General features: G+C 42.7%; 1 protein-coding gene across 5 annotated transcripts in view; it reads left to right on the top strand.

Annotated features, from left to right (window-relative positions):
• Positions 1-12,215, top strand: part of CEMIP (cell migration inducing hyaluronidase 1) — a 114,259-nt gene extending 102,044 nt beyond the window's left edge. For 4 of the 5 annotated variants that reach the window (XM_074837202.1, XM_074837205.1, XM_074837204.1 and 1 more), the window contains exons 22-29: positions 162-377; positions 1,291-1,502; positions 1,977-2,162; positions 2,868-3,072; positions 3,893-3,979; positions 4,299-4,456; positions 7,494-7,594; positions 8,524-12,215. In XM_074837202.1, coding sequence (XP_074693303.1) covers positions 162-377; positions 1,291-1,502; positions 1,977-2,162; positions 2,868-3,072; positions 3,893-3,979; positions 4,299-4,456; positions 7,494-7,594; positions 8,524-8,651 — 1,293 coding nt within the window. In that variant the 3' untranslated portion in view covers positions 8,652-12,215. The remainder of the gene's footprint in view (positions 1-161; positions 378-1,290; positions 1,503-1,976; positions 2,163-2,867; positions 3,073-3,892; positions 3,980-4,298; positions 4,457-7,493; positions 7,595-8,523) is intronic. The other variant, XM_074837206.1, reaches the window with a different exon arrangement.
• The last annotated feature ends 3,754 nt before the right edge of the window (positions 12,216-15,969 follow it).

Here is a 15,969-nt window from a genome sequence, read left to right on the forward strand (position 1 = left end):
AAACCCAACACTATTTCTTGTCCAAGCTACTCTCTAATGCCAAATAAAGTCAGGAAATGGGTCCTCTGAGCCACTCTAGTGACCATAGCCATCCTTTGCTCTGTACTGTAAGGGATTAATTCCTTTCTGGAGACATAAATGTGTTTCGCTGTTTTGTTTAGATTACCTCAAGGGTCTTCTTTGGAGAACCTGGCCCCTGGTTCAATGATCTGGATATGGATGGTGATAAAACATCAGTTTTTCATGATGTGGATGGTTCTGTGTCAGAATATCCAGGTTCATACCTGATAAAAGAAGATAACTGGTTAATCAAGCACCCTGACTGCATTGACGTGCCTGACTGGAGAGGTTCCATCTGCAGCGGACACTTCGCACAGGTAAAGCTGCTTACCTTGCAGTATCGTTATCGCTTTATTTTATTTTAAATTTCCTGGCTTAACCTTTAGAAATGGACTTTCTTCAGGGTGCTCAGGGTTTATTTATCTGCATGTCTGCACAGGTGGTTTCAAACATGAGGATACTGTGGTACATTTTCAGATACTTTGGTCTTGACTGCTAACAGCTCTAACAACTTCTTCCTGAAGTCCCCTAAGAGCTCCATGAGCATTAACAGATTAATATTCATAAATCTATGGGCTGTCAGCTAGTTATTTTTCCTTGATTTATGGAGGGAAGTGTTGCCCACAGCGTTATGGGAAATGTGCTGAGCAGTCGAAATCAAACTTCAGCTCTCATGATCTTTCATCCTGTTGTGTAACCACTAAACCATTCTTCCTACCACACAAGCTCCGAATGCTGCTGCCTTGAGAGAGTCCTCACTTTCCTCTGATGAGTAGTGCCTGGTTTTGTCTTGGGTGTTGCAACTGTTGATTTTTTAAATGTATAGTGCCACTAAAGCCAATTTCTAGCCGCTGAGCTGGTTTTCATGCTTCTGAAATCCAGACAGAAGTGTCCTTGTTCAGTAGAAGTCAGATGTCTGAGATAGATACTGTCCCACTGCTGAGGGTTGCCACTAACACTGTGAAATACTTCAGCCCTGCTACGGGCCTGTTTGAAGCCTTGACTGACACATACTCTTGAACTCAGTGGATGAGGAAATGATCCTTCTTTTTTTTTTTGAAAACAGTTTACTGTGTTGAAAAGAAAGCCTAAGAAATTGAATATAAGTGTACTGCATACAGGTCACTGCTGAAGTCACAGGCCTTGCACCAGTTCACGTCTATTGAATAGCTCTACCTTTAATGTTTTACTGCCATTCATTAAACTCTTGGTGATCTTTTTTTCATCTAGATATACATCCAAGCCTACAAGCCAGCCAACCTGCAAATGAAAATAATAAAAAATGACTATCACAATCACCCACTCTACTTGGAAGGGGCTTTGAGCAAAAGCACGCATTACCAGCAGTATCAGCCAGTTATAACTCTGAGGAAAGGCTACACCATCCACTGGGACAAGACAGCCCCTGAAGAGCTGGCCATATGGCTCATCAACTTCAACAAGTGAGTGATCAACCGAATTCCAACATTCCAGCCCAATAATGTAACTGAACATTTTTAATGAGTGAGTTCATCACCTCATGAGCTCTTCCAGAATGAACATGCTTATTCCAGGAAGTCCACTGAGTTCACCATCTTTCCATTTGACATCTCAGATTCCTGTTTCCTCCCCCAGGAAGCCCTGCAAGATAACAGGGTTCATTTTTAGAAGCCTAGAGTTAATTCATTCCTGGTGCAGGGAAGTCACAGGTGTAGAAGTCCGGAGCAGATCTGACCCACATTGCTTAACTAACCCATGGTTGTTATGTCTAATTTACGTTGCATTGATTCATCCCAAACCATTATAATTTTAACTGGCCAGGAAAAAATTAAGTTACATTTCAGAGTGAATTATTTAGTTTGGCTGCTAGCATGCCCAGGAAAATAATAGTCATGTGTTGACTTGTTATAATGTGGGTCTTTCTTTGCTATTTTTAGGAATGACTGGATCCAAGTAGGGTTTTGCTATCCTAAAGGGACAACATTTTCCATTCTCTCAGACATCCACAATCGTCTCTTGAAGAAAACGTACAAAACTGGAACTTTCTATAGAACCTCTCAAATGGAGAAATTGGAGCACAGATATCCTAGCAAAGGATACTACTACTGGGATGAGGACACTGGGTAAGGAAGCAGATCTTGCCTATTTGGACACAGCTTTGAGAAAGCTGCTGGAATCGTGAGCAGTTTGGCTAATGCTGTTAGCGGGGATCACAACAAAACCAGAAAGTCTTTCTGGGAATGTGACCAGCGTTTAATTTTCCTGGGACTCCCACAGCTGCCAGTCATTCATAGCCTCTGCTACACTGCCAATTACTCTGGGAAATGCTTTGCCAAGTGAATACAAATTAGAAAAAAAAGACAAAAGCAAAGTTCAGACCATGAAACTGAACTGGAGACACACCCAACCCTTTTTGTTTTGAACAGTGACTATTTATAAATACCATGAGAGTGATGCATAGGAACAAAGAGTGTAAAACCTGTTATTTTCTTTTAAAGAATTAAAATAATGGGAAAGAAAGACCTAATAAAAAAAAGCACGTATTTTTACATAGATGTATGATTATAAAATAGAGTTTAGAGGGAGTTCAGGTGTCATCTAATTTCTGTGTCTTAAGTTCCCTGACCTCTGCAAACCATTTTTGAGATGTGAGTCCCCTTTTATTTGCATGTGGCATGTTGAGCACTATAAAATGCAGGCATCGGCACTGAGGGTTTGCAATGCACATTATTGCAAAGCATTAGGAAGGAGTCTACCAAAACTGGAAGTTAGTAATTTTTTGCACAGAAGTCTCAAGGATGCTGTTCGCTTTTCTCTCCTGCCTGCAGGCTGCTGTTTCTGAAACTCAAAGCTCAAAATGAGAAGGAGAAATTTGCTTTCTGCTCTGTCAAGGGCTGTGAACGAATAAGGATCAAAGCTGTGATTCCAAAGACGGCTGGCGTCAGTGACTGTGAAGCCATGGCCTATCCCAAGTACATTGAGACACCAATAGTAGAAGTGCCAATGCCTAAGAAGCTCTCTAGCGCACAACTGGTAAAGTAGTTGATTTCTTATCACGGAATTATTGCTGTTGTGAATCTGTAGTTCTGCCACATATTGTGCCCACAGACATAGAAAAACTTTGTACCAGGTTCAGTATATCCTGTGCCTACTTTTCTGAAATGGTTCAGACATGTGAAATAATATGAAATGGATTCTTGCACATACAGAGAGCAGAGGTCGTCGAAGGACAGAGCCACCCAAGACTTTGGTTGAAGTTGGATACTTAGTCTTTTGGGGCTCTGTTGTGATGTGCTGTGCTTAAAAGCAGAGGGTGAAAAGTGATGAGCTGGAACAGGTCAGTCCAGGGAATATGATTCTGGAGGGCAGCAAGGTTCCTTGCCTGGCCTCCAGCTCCTCCGGGCTATAAGAACAGCAGTGTCAGAGCGGGCACTGCATAGCTGAGTGTCTCATTCATATAATGCACAACACTGTCTCCTATATCCAGTCCAGTCTGGTTCTGGGGGAGGGAGAGGGATATATATGATTTTTTGTTTTTTTCATTCGTCACCTTTGAAGCAGGAATGCACAGCAAAGCCTCACAGAATTATGTGTCAGCTCTGCAAAGTGAGAATCACTTACATTCTGCCATTTGGTGAAACAATTTAAATGCTGACAGGATGAGCAGAGGGGCTCCCATTGTGCCCAGTCTCATTAGCAATGCAATTTGGCAAGTCAGTGCTTATTATGTAGCTTTCCTGTTGATTGAATTTCAAGGTTTAAAATGCTTTCTGAAAATGCAGCGTTCAGGTAATGGACATCCTCACTAGAAAAACTCTTTTCTCTCCTTTATTTGTTTGTTTTTTGTAAACAGAAGACTAAGGACCACCTACTAGAAGTGAAAATAGAAACTTATAAGAAACAATACTTCCACCTAAAGGACGACTTTGCATACATTGAGGTGAGCAGGTCCTCTCAGTGAACTTTATGGAATGAAATTCTAAGACACTTGCTTCATTTTTATGGAAGTCTTGCTTACAAAGTTATCATGGATAGTTAGATTCAGGTCACTTCTGCTTTGTATTTTGAAAAAAAAAAAAAAAAGACTGTAACTTCCCCTTACTAGTGAAAATGCAGGATAACTTGACCTCAGAGATCTGGACTTCTGCCCTTTGATATAAAGACCAGCCCCATGACTCAAGATTATCAGTGCTTGTTACAGGTGGTTGTTTGCAATTGTGTTACTGTGATAGATCAAGAATATTTTTCCCCCTGCACAGGTTGACGGTGTCAGGTTTTTCCTCACTGATGAGGGTATCCAACTGGTTGTGATCGATGGACATTATGGAAAAGTTGTTGATCGAGTAACATTCAAAAACTCAATTCTGCAAGGAATCCCAGCACAGATAGAAAATTATGTCAACAACATCAAAGATCAGTGAGTAAATAATCTAATGTACAAGAATGCTGTACCACACTCATCTTTTTTGCTGTTTTTTGTCACCCAACACGAGCCAGACTGACCAGGCTATCGATGTGCTTTTGTACCTGCCAACTCCAATAGAATCCAAATGTGAGCAGGACATGCAGGCAGCAGCAGGATGCAGACTCTGTGATTTAGGAACTGATTGAGCCCCAGATAAACTGCAGACCTACATTTGATTAATAAACTGCAGATCTCCATTTATGTTGTGCGTTACAGACAAACTGCAGACTTAAATTCACAAAGCACTTATCGGTACAGATGTGCACAGTTTACATTTTTCTATTGCCTGCATACTCTCTCAAATCACAGAAAATTCCACTAATAAAATACATTCCTCTTTGCACATGGTCCCTGCCCAGACCTAAGGGCTGGATGCTGTTATTTTTTAAGTATGGGCAGCCAGAAATGCAGAGTTTTGCAAGTGGGTGGTAAGTAGCCAACACATACTGCTGCATCCTGGAGGACAGCGGCTTCATCTGCAGGAATGAGAATGGGAACAACATCAGAAACCTTTTAACCAAAGGGGCTGTTCTCATATTAGTTTGTGGAGTGCTATTGGGAAATGACTATATTTCTTTGTTATTAAATCTGTTTTGATTTGAAATATGATATGTAACATTTAATACAAATATGACTGCTTTGTTGATGACTCATCTGAAATAGCTGTGTGCAGATCGACAGGATATTGTTCTGGCATTTAGTCTAGAGACTTGGGGGAAGTTTCAGCAGAGTGCCATGCAGGTAGATACAGATGCGTTTCTACTGTCTTAAGTAATTCTGAAGGTTGCAAAACCCACACTGAGTAGTTATTGCAGAGAAGCATGGTAGTTGCTCACTTTTCTTTCATAAAATAAATAAGAGGACTTTTTAGAAAGATTGTCATCCTCCTTTACAAAAAATCCAATCTCAATCCTGGCCAAATCCAGCTTCTGGATTCTTTCTTACTTTAGGAGATTGAATTGTAATTAGACTTGAGGTGTACTTAAGTCTTTCTGAGCCTCATTGTCTTCTCTGGATTAGTGTTGGAACAAGATTAGGATTATGGTTAGGATTAGGACTGGAAATCAACCCAACGTGGTTGGCACCTCTCAAGTCTCACTCAACTGTGTTTTTGATTGAACCCCCAAATTATTGTCCTTCTGTCACCAAAAGCTTTCCCATCCCAACCCCTGCAGGCCTTTCCAATTTGATCAGACACAGACTTCAGGTATAGCCATGAAACATCTTCTATCCGTTCGCTGGATGAAAGTATTGTTCAGATTCAGATGCAGACACCGTGCGGATGTTGGGACTATACATCCAGCAGCTTCTGGTCACCCCTTCCCACTGCGATGCAGAGCACGGACAGTGCAGAGAGATGGAGGGGAAGGGACACCACCAGCCTTGCCAGCCTCTCATGAAGAGACCGCTAAAACAACTTTTAGGTTTATGGATCTGGGGATGCGAGAAGAGGCGTTTCTAGCAAGGAAAAGCCCCTTTCTTCATTAAAAAAACTCTGTGGGCCAAACTCCTTTTTTTAAATAAAACAATTTTTCTGATGAGTTTCCCAGATATGAGAAAACAAAACATCTGGTGAATTTACCTTAAACTTCCATAGCAGGAAAGGCTTAATGGAAAGTAGTGATTTTAGTGAACTGAAGGAAGAAAAAAGAGGTGATTCAGCATTTGCAAAGTAGTCAAAACCAGCCTGCCAGCTCAATCCGCTCTTGTAAGCACTGGAGCATTTTAACACCTCAGGTTTATTCTAGGAAAAGTCCTGATGACTCTTAACTCTTTTGCTTCTGCTGTTTCTCTGCCACCACCCGTTGCTACTTTCCCCTGAACAGTTCCAGTTCCAGCTGAGGTGTTAAGATGTAACTGCTGCACTCAGTAGTTCAGGGCTTGAGCTCTGCAGGAACTGTTGCCTAATTAATTTTAGTGACTCATGTCCACTGTGATGCCAGTAAGCAGACCCAGCAAGGCTCTCATTCAGCAAGACTGCAACTGCTGTTTGAGTTAGGGAAATTTCATTCATGGAAACCCTGCAAGGTGGAATGAAATAATTCCATCTAAGCGTCCGCTGAATTACTGTTGTGCAGCTTTAATCACAAAGATGACAAAGGTGAACGAAGATAACATCCCAGCCCCACTGAACTTAATAGCAAAACTTCCACTGAACTCACTGGAGTGTAGCTCTTCCTCAATAGGCTTTGAGACAACCATTGGAGGTGTTTGTGCATCTTGGAAGAAGTAATGAGCTTAACTTCACTGAGTGTCCTGTGCTTCTCCCCAGAAAAGTCTCACTACATGATTATCTCTTCACATTTAATTTGAGTTTTTATTCTACTTATCTAGAATTAAGCCTAGGCAGTTATCAAGTTTTACCCAAGCAATTAGAGATTTGCATTAGTTTAACGCACTCACCTCATGTCTTTTGTTTATCGCTTGGTGATAAACAGACCCCAAGAATTTTGAGGTGAAGTGCAGTACACAGTACAGTAATAGTAATAGTAATAGCAATAATAGTAATAATAATAATAATAAACAATAACTTCTTAAGCAAAAGCACACTGAAAATGAAGGAGAAGTGCCAGACTGGCAAAAGTCTCAAAGAAGTGAATTTCTTCAGATTTAATCTGCTAATGATGAAAGAACAAGAAATTGCTTGAGACTTGCTAGGAGCATCCCAGGGAGAGCATGTTCCTTTCTGAGCAAAGCGGGATGGAACTGCTGGTTGGAAACATTTAAATCATCCTAGAAAACAGTGTTTACCAAAAAAAAAAAAAAAAAAGTGAATTCTGTCTGCTTTCTAATGGATTTTGCATGATTGGAAAAGTGAATATATGACTAAACTGTTGGAAAGCGGTGACAAAAACCATTAAAGCAGAAACCACTATAGTTTGTGGGTGTCTTTGAGTCACACAGGCAGGAGTTACCAGTGCTCAAGACAGGCAAGTGAGGAATGTGTGCTGACTCTTCATCTGTTTCTAAATGGCTTTGTTTCCTTCAGCTCCATAGTGCTGGTGACATCTAAAGGAAGATTCATTTCAAGAGGACCATGGACTAAAGTACTGGAAAAACTTGGAGCAGAAGACGGTTTTAGGTTAAAAGGTAACCACGTTTTAAAAATGCAATTCTAAACCCCTTTCATCTATTCCTCTCCCATGGTTCCAGTAAAGGGACCTTTCTTCTGCTTCTAAACTTTGCATTGCTTGTTTCTATCAGCATGTGCTCAAACATCCTGGGACCAGTCATTTATTTACTCAGTAAGGCTGTATCCACTGCAGCTTTGGATAACAGCTCTCAGTTTATGGAAAAAGTGCTCTGGCAGTTGTTCTTAGAAGTAAAGAATTCAAGGGGTTTGATTTTCCAGATTCATTTTAAATAAAAAGGCATTTTAACAGTAGGAATATTGGACTTTTTTCCCACTAAATGCCCCAAACCCATTTTTCACTTGTCTGAACTTATTTTTAGCTGGTTTTCTCTTGAAACAAAATTCATACTTGATGGCACAAAGTATATCAATTTCAAAGCATCACATATTGCACTAGAATATCACTCTATTGTGCGCATTGCTCTGATCAGGTCTAACTGCAAGCTTTTGGCACGCTTTCCTTGTGTGTGTGTGTGTGTGTGTGTGTGTCATACTCGCTAACGTAGATCTTGTCTGTTGTCCTCTCATCATCCCCCCGCAGCAGGAATGGGTTCCAAGCAGGAAAGGGTTTTGAGTATAACCACCGTGTAGATAATGATAGCTTCAACAGATAGCTCAAGCTGCCTGCTAGGAAGGGTTTTTCCTTCTCTCTTTCTCCTCTGCTATGTATCACACATTGTTAATTAATGGAAGCGTACAATGTGCAAATAAAATTTTAATTAAACTTCATTAGGAAAGTATTTCTTTAATACCTGGAGAATGAAGAATTGGCAAAGGTTGTGTGCACTTGTGCACCTGCATTCATCCAGCCATTGGGTGTAGCCACACATACACGTGGTTTTCTGGTGCAGCCCTGACACACTCCTATATTTGCTCCAATTTGCAGAAAAAATGGCTTTTGTCGGCTTCAAAGGGAGCTTCCACCCTGTCTGGGTGAAGCTGGTCACTAATGAGGACTCAGCTAAAATCTATCAAGCACTGCCGATTCCTGTGGTGAAGAAAATGAAATTATGAGGACACACTGCTTCGCCTTCTGGCTGCCAGCACAGCCCCCGTGGGACAGACTACTGACTGCTCACCGCGGACACCTTGCCAGACAGCTCCAGAGGTGTAGCATTTTGTTGTTGTTGTTGTTGTTCAAAAAGAAATCTTACTGTAAGTAGCTAGAGTGGCCACATGTGACAGAAAAGCCTTCCTCTGTGATCAGCGTATGTTCTGTGATCACCAGCTCCTCGCCGGTTGACTTGCTCGCTGAAGCCGTGTTGACTCTCGTGTTACTAAGCAAGGTTTGACCTGTTTTACAAGGTGCTGGGTTTGTCAGCACCCCTGTGACAGACTAACCTATGTGCTGCCTCTCGAAGGGGGAGTTCTAGGTCTGAAGGCCACCAAGGATTATTGCATTTACCAGCCTCTAGTTGTCCAAACACTTTTTATTTCCATAGTGTAACTAGCTGCATTGGAATGCCAATTCAAAGGCTGGTTGAAAATCTAAGATAGAAAGAGTATATTTGAATGATTAAGTAGATGCTGGGAAACATAACTGGACAGTAAGAATTTATCCTAAAGATTCTGTGACATTTGATCAAGCTCTTTGGGATCTGTGTTGTACATGCTAACCCACGGCACATAGTTGGGGAAGCGATGAGAGAAAGGTAAAACATGCCAGTGGAGACTGATGAAACCACATATTTCTGCTTTCTCAGAAAACTGCGTTTCTCCTATGGATCAAGGGTTTTTAATAGTGGTTGCTCAGATAGGAAGTTTTCCTTCAACAAACAGATGTAGGCTAGAAGGAAAGCAATGCCAATTAGCACATATATTTTCTCAGCATTTCCTGTACAGTCGCTCCATATAATAATGTTCAGGATAAGTCTGGAGGGTTTATGGTAGCCAGTCAAAGCTATCCCATTCAAAGCTTCCAGTTTTTAACTGGGAATACTGGGATTTACCTTATTCAGCCTCAAATAGGGTGAGCAGCCTGCACCTTTCCAAGGAGGTCAGAGGGAATGGGATCAGACTGCTCTGCTGTGTGCTGCTTTCTGATCCTGTCCTCAGGCTTAAGAGCATGAGTGTCTTCGTCCTCCTGGAAGAGTTACATGAGATCTGAATAAGAGGTGACAGATGTCTTACCAGGTAGCTGAAGAATTAGAGTGGGAATCCCCATATACTAGTTGGATGTCCTGTACTTCCTTTCCCCCTTCTTCAGAGCAATGTCTGGGTAATGAAGGCAGATTAATGTGAATCAGGACTCCTACAGGGACATCTTTTGAAACTGGGAAATTAAACATTATCTTGTAAAACATTGTAAGCACTTCTAGTGTTCAGTGATATTTCTGTCTGTTGCTCAGAAATGCCATGGAGGTGTCTCTGGAGGCTGTGGCTGTTCTAAGAAATCTAAGTGGAGCCAGGGGTAAAAGACAGGATGACAAGCTTTTCAAAGCTCATAGAATGTCAATTTTGTGAATAGTATCTGGGTTTGTTTCCCCACTTTGTCTCTGCCTGTCCCCATTGCTACAGAAATTACTCTAGTTGCTGATGGTTACTTTGTTTTGCTATGTTTTAATTAAAGCCCATGTAATTAAGTTGCTTTTTTTCAACAGTACCCAAAATGCTGTTTTGCAGCTAGAATGAAAGAGCAAGGATTTTGTGTGTCATTCCAAAGGCTGGGCAGGTGTTGCACTCTATAAGCCTGGTTTAGATCGATTGCTCTAAAAATCAAAGCAACCATGAGCAAATTTAGATAGTACTGTAGGTTACATTCCCCTCAAGCCTCTCCTGGGTTTTGAAACTGGAAATGTTCTTTTCAGTCTTATTATATAGTTGTTTTGAACTCACTGAATGTCATGTATATTGTATTTTAAGAAAAGAAAAAAAAAAAAAAAGAGCCAAGCTTTCCTTCCCTTGCTTCTCAACAAGAGGCTGTTAATGGATGCTCTTTAGGCATTTGTGCCATTTCCAGAATGAGTGGGCGACAGTTGTAAAAGGCAAGTAAGGTGAGTTGTTTTTTACCCCAATGCCTGATGGTAGTTTGGGGATTTCACAAACTATTTCTTGAAAAAGTCAGTCTCACTTGTGGTTCCACCATGATTATCTAAACATCATTTATCTGATGTTCTCCAATAGCCAAAACAGAGCCAGATCCCTGAAGTCAAGCAAATAGACTAAAAAAAAGTCCCTTGAGTATGTTAGTCTGGGTCACCTAAGCCTCTGCACTGCCCTGAGGCAATTCAGTTGATACCATTGCATGGGCGTTAGTGGAATACACCTGCTTCCAAGAGATGGACCAAAGCAGGAGTATTTCTTTCATGAGCACTTAGCAAACAGTGGGCAGGAAAGCCGGGCTCAGGATGTACCTGGTTTGGGATTTGACTGTGTATGAGCCCTGGGGCAGGGATTGCACTGGGCCACCAGCGATTCCCCTTCTCCTGTGCTCTGTAAGTGTGAAAACGCCCGGGAGGATCATGCTAGGTGGGTCTAGCCCTAGACTAGTTTGTTCAGCTTTTCCAAGCACGCTGCCTTTGTGCTAAAGTGTAGCTTCTGATTTTACTATTTTGGGAATTCTCAGGGCGAAATCGTAAGACTTGGCTTTAGGAAAAAATTTTTTCTTCTTTCCTAAAAAATCTCATCTTACTAAGAGAAGAAAACTTTTAAGTAGCTCGTTCTATCATGCAAAGCTTGTCACATGGGCCCTGTTTTGGAGCTAGAGTGGGTCTCACCCTGTGAATAGGAATACGGGGTCACTGCAGTCCATCAGCCTGAGGGATAACAGAGCATCGTAGCAGTGTAACGGGGCAGCCACACCTGTGAAATGCAAAGAGCTCCTATTGACCTTTACGGGATGAAGTCAGTGTGTTGCTCTGGAGACAGAACGAAGCCTAATACCATCACCAGTCAGCAATAGTTTTGTGCCATATGATTACTTCTTAATCTTTGACTGTTTTAGAAACTACACGTGCACATTTTGACCAGTGAATTACCTGACTGCTTGTTCTTTGTACACCCTGTACAGTCCCTGCACAAGCTGCAGTTACCCTCTTTGTAAGGTTTTATTACTGCAAATGTTTCCATGTTTGCCTACACAATTGCCATTGGTAGAGTGAGGGTTTTTTGATTGCATTTTGTTTGTTTGTCTATTTGTTTGTTTGGATGTTTGGGGTTTTTGCCTCTGTTCGAATGCTTGTTTTACCTGTCCCCGAAACAGCTGGTCCTTTTTCGGAGTTAGATGTTTGTACATTTTCTTATAGACTTTCCAATGAAAAAAGATATATTTTCTATTAATTTATTACAATGGCACTAAGACAACTAAATTGCAGGCATATGAAGCATTTTTACTGGAGTTTAGCATTGTCCAGGTTGTTAAGAAGGTTGGCAATATGTTTTTTCTGATAATCTGCTTTGCACTTGAAAGCTCTCTGTGTCCGCAGACCGTGGTAATGCATTGACTGTCCGGTTTATGATGACAAGAGCTCTTGGGACGTTGGTTCCTACAGATTGTGGCTTACAACTGAAATAACATGTAGTTGTTTGGAGTACACAATGTTTATCAAAATAAATATTCAATGCAAATTTCTTATTTTATTTTTGTCTCTTGTCTCTTCAGTGTCTAACAATGAACCTGTGTTTGCTGGACACACACACACGTGCAAGACTTTTAGTACAGTATCTGAGAGAAAGGTACCCAGCTCCCTACTTATTTCAAAAGACAAAAACCAAGGGGCCAAACCACCCCGTGTGCATTTGCTGGCCCGTCTGCACAGGCTGCAGTACACTTCACTACCTGTCCAGTCACACTTGCAGGATCCAAGACAGGGAGATGGGAAACGAAGTAGATGGGAGCAGAAAATGGGATATTACAGTGAGCAGACATGGGAAAGGGCTCTATTTGGGCAGCTGGGGGACTATTAGTAGATTAAAATAAAAATCTTGTTCCCCTCTTCATAAAACTTTTTTTCATTGAATAGGGTGAACATGGAGTAAAAATATATTTAGAAATAATATATAAAACATGTATAAAGTTTTTATAGTGAACAGCTATTAAGGCTTATGAGGATCTCACTATCAGGTCAAGTATGACTTTGACTGTAAATTTTCCACTCTGGGATGGTGCCAGCTGGGCAGACTCTGCTATAAAACTGTTTGGAGGCTCCAAAAGTGCAATGGGATCTTTTGGTGGCAGCTATCAGCATTTCTAACATCCAAGCACATATTTTTCAATCACGTATCAAATAAGTAGTTAGTGCATTAGAGGAGATCACCCAGCTCAATGCTTCCAGGCCAGGAAACTGAAAACACACCCTGCCTACTCATGTCAGATTGAAATGACTGATACATTGGACTTTTGCAGATCAGTTCCATGGGGAAAAAAAAGAAAAAAATCTGAAAGTCAAGGCAGAAATCTCACGCCACAACAGCAGCGCTGGGAAAAAATGAAACATCTATTTAATAGTGTGATAAGATCAATGCCTTCCATGCTGAGAGCTACTGAGGCTGCCCCCAGGGGCAGGGGCAGAGCTGGGCTTTAGCCCCTGACTGCAACAGGGCCGGGAGGTGACAGCCAGGGCACAGGGAGGTCCTGGGCACCTCCAGAAGGCAGTAGGGCAGCTGTGAGCCTGCTCAGGGGGCAGAGCCCCAGGGCGGGCAGGCCAGGAGTCACCACACACCCACTCGTACCCATAGCTCATACATACACGTGCATAGGCATACACTAGCTTATACACACGTACACACAGCTTTTACATATATGCACACACCTTATGCACACACATACACGTACACATCTCATACACACGCAGAGACATTCTTTTACATGTACACATATATACACATGCATGTGTGTGCACACACACACACACAGAGTCTCATAGAGATGTGTCTATATACACACACTCACCTACACCTCCCCCATACACAGACTCTTTTACATTATTGTATTATTGATTTTTTTGATGGAGTTGAAGGAAGATGTGAAGAGGGTCCCCCCACCTCACCACCCCCCCCTGCAGCCTGCAGGCAGACATCACCACTGCATCCTTGTGGCTCTGTGTGTGTGTGTGCACACATGCGTGTGTGTGTCTATGAGGGGTGGGGGTGGGGGGGGGGGGGCAGATGTGTGGATACATGTGTGTACGTGTATAAAGGGGTGCGTGTGAGTGTATCTCTGTGTGTCTATGTATTTGTGTGTATGGGGTGTGTGTGTGTGTGTGTGTAGATGTCTATGTATATACAGCCGTGAGAACTAACTTAACAACAAACTACACATAACCATATATACAATTCACTAGTTCTAAAATTATCATGTAATTTTGGGTTAGATTTATATATTTAAATATAGAGCAGATACATTCTATCCCTGCATATATCAAATACACTGTACATTAAATGTACAATCTTCATGTATGACATGCTGAATTTGTTACCAAAGATTAAAAAGGATAAAAATGAACATATTTATATAATTTATATAATACAAAGATGATATAAATTATTAAATAGGTAACTATGCTATGATATGCTATAACACGACAGAACATACCCAAACAGGACAGGACACGAGGCGACACAAGCCCCCGCCAGGGCCGTTCCCGGTCCGCGCCCGCCCCCCCGTGGCCACCCCGGGGCGCAGCGCCCGGCTCCCTGCGCGCCCGCGGGAGGCGGCTCCCGGCTGGCTGCGGGGTGGCCCCGGGGGTCCGAGGAGCGCAGCGGCCTCGGCGGGAGGGGTTTGGTCCCCGCTCGTCCGGGAGGCCGGGGAAGGTCCCAGCGCAGCCCCCCCCCGTGCCCTGCAGCAGCACCGGGGCTTCCCCAGCGGCCACGGCCGGGGCGCTGCCGGCACCCCAGGGTGACAGAGGGGCACCCCAGGGTGACAGAGGAACCCCCCCCGGTGATGCTGGCGTCGAGGAGGGGGTGGCCGAGCGGCCGGCCTGGGGAGAAAGGGCCTGGCTGTCCTTGCCAGAAGCGCTTCGGCCCCGGTTAATGCAGCTTTTTGTACATCAGCCACTTGGCAAAACTTATGTGAGTTAGAGTGTTTTCTGGCAAAATTTTAGAAATTAGTGTTGCGCTTCTAGCTGCAGCTTCTTCCTTTTAAAGGGAAGTGCAGAGAGAGCGTTCAGGAGGGGGGGGTTGTTGTTCCTTTGGTGGTGTTTTCATTTTCTTTTAGATGCTTCTTTGGACAATGGAAAAAGAGGGTATGGGTTGAATCATAAACCAAGAAAAAGAAAAAAAGAGATTTTGGCTCTTACATAAACGCCTTCTTATCCCAGCATGACAGTAATATTCCCGGCTGAGTGTCACAGTCACATTTAGTCTCTTCTGAGCAGCAAGCAACTAAGCTGTCACAGTTCCCGCTCAGAGCTAAAGAAGTAAGGATGTGCCCTCGTTTGCTTTGCAGAGCTTCGATTCTCCCAAATCTGCTGGACAATAAGAAGCACTGTTTGTCCAGGTCCCCAAACGAAGTGCTTTTTATGCAACCCTTGCAGCTCTTTGGACCAGTCCATCTCCTCCACCAGAAGCTGAAGCCACTGTGATGTGTCCAGGCTTTTTCAGCCCCAACCGGCCATTCCAGCAGCAGGCTCAGAGGCTGTTTTGTCACCCCACCTTCTTTCTGACCAAAGGGTGGGGGAGGGATGTGTAGAAACCACCACTGCAGCTACACCCTTCCTTCCTCTTGCATGTCTCCTTCACAAAATACACCTTCAGGAGCTCCTCCCTGTGGTTGACCCTTTCCTTAGCCATGGAGCTGAATCCAGTGTGTACACTCACTGTATAACCTTAAAAACAAAACTCAGGGGGGTTTGTTTCACTTTGCAGATAGACTAATTTGCAATTTCTGAGTTTGAGTCTCAGCTGGAGTATCTCAGCGTTCAGGAGCGGTACCAGGACACAGGAAGGGGCCTGTGATAAGGAAACAGTAACAGAACTCAACTGGAAATTGTTCTGGAGAAAGCCCCTTACAAACAAGTATCTCTTCTCCTTTGGCAAAGGGTGTAATGTGAGATCATGAAAAAATTCCCAGCACAACCGTAACCTCATCTCATCTTCTATCGTGTTAGTGTTGAATGAGTAGTACAGGATAATGTTTCCTAAAAGCACAGATGCCTCACCTAAAACCCAAGGGTCTGTCAGTTGATAGTGACACCTCAGGAAATTAATGCAGTGGCTTTGACTTTTATTTCTGCTTTTCTGTAGCATTCAGTTTCATGTCCAGTATTCAGCTGATACCACTACATCATTTGGGTATCTCTTCAGCACGGTTTTCCCCGTTACAAAGCTAAAGTTGAATTTTTTCATCCCAGAAAGTGAACCTAAATATGGCTTAAATGGTGATGCTATGTGGGAA

This window comes from Strix aluco, chromosome 12, assembly GCF_031877795.1.
Source record: "Strix aluco isolate bStrAlu1 chromosome 12, bStrAlu1.hap1, whole genome shotgun sequence".
NCBI lineage: Eukaryota > Metazoa > Chordata > Aves > Strigiformes > Strigidae > Strix > Strix aluco.